The 3,185-nt window shown below is 36.0% G+C and overlaps 1 protein-coding gene and 1 long non-coding RNA gene across 2 annotated transcripts in view; one reads left to right on the forward strand and one right to left on the reverse strand.

The window, feature by feature from the left end:
• The window catches only part of LOC116186479, a 1,259-nt gene extending 761 nt beyond the window's left edge, over positions 1–498 (reverse strand). The window contains exon 1 of the long non-coding RNA XR_004151491.1: positions 13–498. This is a non-coding gene — a long non-coding RNA (uncharacterized LOC116186479). The remainder of the gene's footprint in view (positions 1–12) is intronic.
• Positions 499–831: 333 nt separating this feature from the next.
• Positions 832–3,185, forward strand: part of LOC102681182 — a 29,783-nt gene continuing 27,429 nt past the window's right edge. Inside the window, exon 1 of the mRNA XM_031513842.1 lies at positions 832–1,388. Coding sequence (XP_031369702.1) covers positions 1,314–1,388 — 75 coding nt within the window. The 5' untranslated portion in view covers positions 832–1,313. The remainder of the gene's footprint in view (positions 1,389–3,185) is intronic.

A 3,185-nucleotide genomic window follows, 5' to 3' on the forward strand; every position in this document is an offset into this window, starting at 1 on the left:
ATGATCGCGCACCGTGGACAGATGGAATTATCAATCGACGAGTTTGAAAAGGGAAGTGGATCAATCCTGTGACGTGTTTGAAGTTTCTACCGTTTCTATGGTGCTTGTTTGCTTGCTTGCTTGCTTGCTGTTCAAGTGTCGATCAACAAGTAGCTCGTATATATGTGTAGAAAATGTGTTACACACAGTGTGCAATTCTGGTTGATTGAAGCGGGTTGTTGAGCGGGCCAGAAATTAGTGTCCAATAAAGTGAGAAGTGACAGCGTACGTAATTACTCGGTCGGTCAAAGTGACGGTTACCCATCGTTTTCGAGTGTACGAGTGACGTACTCGGTTGGATCATAGTCGAGAGAGTGACTACGATTAACAATCGTGCCCGTTTAATTGGTGATCAATTCGCCTCTCGATGCGCCTCTCCAGCACATGGATTCGGTCTCAATTCTGAATTCCAGAAGATCCTCGTGTTTCGATCCTTTTCGAAAATCGATCTTGAATTCGATATTCGGAAGAGAAAAATGCGTACACCATCAATCATAGTGTCGTGATTCGTTCGAAAAGTTTTCCAGCGAATTATATTTTCGATATTTTCAAGTGATCTTTCTTAACCTTTTTAGGTTAGATTCATTAGTTCGCTTCTGATCGAAACAACATAGATAGAATTATATACACACGAGGCAGCTGAATCGTATAATAAATTATCTCCACAATTAAAAACCGTTAGAATTCTAGAAATGATGGACAATAATATCAATTGTGAAGAAACGTTAGAGAACAGTAACAATGCGGATCCAAAATTATTCTCATTGTAATCGTCGACATCGTCGAAATTAAAACGTTGCACAATTTCTCTCTCTCTCCCTTTGCACACCGAACTAACTAACGAGATCGGAACTATTCCACGAGAATAGATCGATCGATCACGTTCAATCCGGGTCTCTCGATCGATCGGTTAACCAAAACTATCGAAACGAGAGACTTTAGACGTGTATTTGTATTTGCACCGAGGAAGATTCTATTAACGACATATACCGGAGAGCGGAGTGGAGTTTACCTTGAATCTTGGGATGAGGGGAGAGGGGAGGGGGAATGACGGTTGCTCCAGGGTAGCTGGTAACCGCCCGGATGGCGGGAAGATACGTTGACGAGAATTATCAGTTTCCGGGATTCTAGGGAGTGGAATGTGAGAACAGAGGGGGGAGAGAGGAGGGGAGAGAGAGGAAGGTGGACACCATAGCTGCGGAAATAGGAGGGAATTCGGTGTCCCAGACGCTGGACACAGCGGGATCAAGGTCTCCATACTGGCAGTGACGTCGATGCACATCTGCGCGCGAATATTCGCGTGGGCATGGGACTTTCTTGTCGGTGGCACATCGTATCCAATGCAACACGTGAGTACTCCTTTTATTTTATTTTACATTTTTAAAATTTTCTTTTTATCGCTTGTTGAATTCTTTTTCTTTATTGCCTTTGAATGAATGATTTATGGTATGAAAGGTATGGTATGAGGAGTATAAGGAGTAGTAAAGAATGTGAAGTTCAGAATGGAAGAGTTTTGGAAACGATGCGTTAAATAAATTTGAGATTTGAGATTGTAGATTTTTTCTAGAAATTTAAAATTATTTGAATGAATGAATAATATATGACAGTTTTTAGTTTTAATTTAAGAAAATCCAATGGCAAAACGATATTGGTATTCGATGTTGGTTAAATAAATTATTGTTATTTGCTTTCAAATATTCTACTCCTCTGATTTACTTATCCTATGTACGCGATATTTTTCGAAATTTAATAAATTATTTAGAACGAGGAACGAACAACGTATGACAGTTTTATTTAATTTAAGAAAATCCAATGGCAAAACGGCTTGCTGGTTAAATAAATTATGTTTTCAAATATTGTAATCCTCTGATTTTTTTGTAATCCAATAATGCAATATTTTTCGAAAAAGAAATAAAAATTTAAAAATACGTATTTAAAATTATATCCATTTCTTTTCTTTTTTTTCATGCTTCTCGTTGCGAGAATGCTTTTCTTTCGACACGTTGGAACAATCCGTTACACGCACGTGCTCGAGTTGAATCACTAGCTCAAACATTAATTTTTCTTCTGTCTCGTCAGATTTTACAATTTAACATTCGTATCCCCGTTTTGGATCGAATACGAAGCCAATCTTTATTCACATCGAGTAAAGGTTTGATTAAATTAAGAATAACGAGGATTATAATTTTTAATTGATTGCATTTTAATTAACTTTTAGAGAGAATCGATTTCATCGTGATTAATGTAAAAACTAATCGATCGATTTTGGTTATTCGTCGTTCTCTTCAGCAGGTTGAATCTCGAAGCTTCATTACCAAGAAATCATTTCTTCCTTCTTTCTCTGTGAATTAATTACTGGACTGAAAATTATATTCTGCAGATTCGGCTGCGTTCTACTCAAGGGATCGTGAAAGGTTTTTTTTTCTTTTTTTTTTTTTTTTTTTTTTTTTTTTTTTTTTTTAGGGAATAGAATGTAAAGGGGAAGGGATTTTAATTAACATCTTTGCTATTATAGGTGTTGGTGCGGAACGTGGTTTATAATGAACTTGGCGTATACATTTACACGTAAAAATGAAAATCCTTTTGGAAATACAAATTTTAATTTTTGCGAATTAATTCAATTCTTTGAGTTAGTTCGTCGCCGCATGAAATGTAAAAATTTTTCCAGGCACATATATGTATATATANTGAAATTATATTTGGAAATTAATTTGAGCGTATCCAGAGAATTCCTTTTGTCCGGTTTCTGATCATTTTCACGATAGTAATTATAGATTCCTGAAATACACCTATTCAACCGAAATCCTACAAGTTCAATAATAGACTCGATTGTTCTCTACGAGTATCTTTAACGAGAAACGAAACAAATTCAGAGAATTAATTATTATTATTATTCTTTTTTTCTACTTCGAGAAATACCCTGTTTCCCCATATGTCTATTTTTCTCCTTGTTTTTCTTTCTTTTTTTTTTTTTTTTTTTTTTTTATCAGGATTATACGTATTCATTCGAGAATGAAAAACTCTCGAGTTTTCGACAATTGTTTTTCGCCAATAAATATCGCGTCAAGAGTGATCACTCTCAAAGCAGTATCCAATAGCAAGAAAGAGAGAGAGAGAGAGAGAGAGAGAGAGAGAGAGAGAGAGAG

The sequence above is a fragment of the Apis dorsata genome, unplaced genomic scaffold, assembly GCF_000469605.1.
Source record: "Apis dorsata unplaced genomic scaffold, Apis dorsata 1.3 scaffold_41, whole genome shotgun sequence".
In the NCBI taxonomy this organism is placed as follows: domain Eukaryota; kingdom Metazoa; phylum Arthropoda; class Insecta; order Hymenoptera; family Apidae; genus Apis; species Apis dorsata.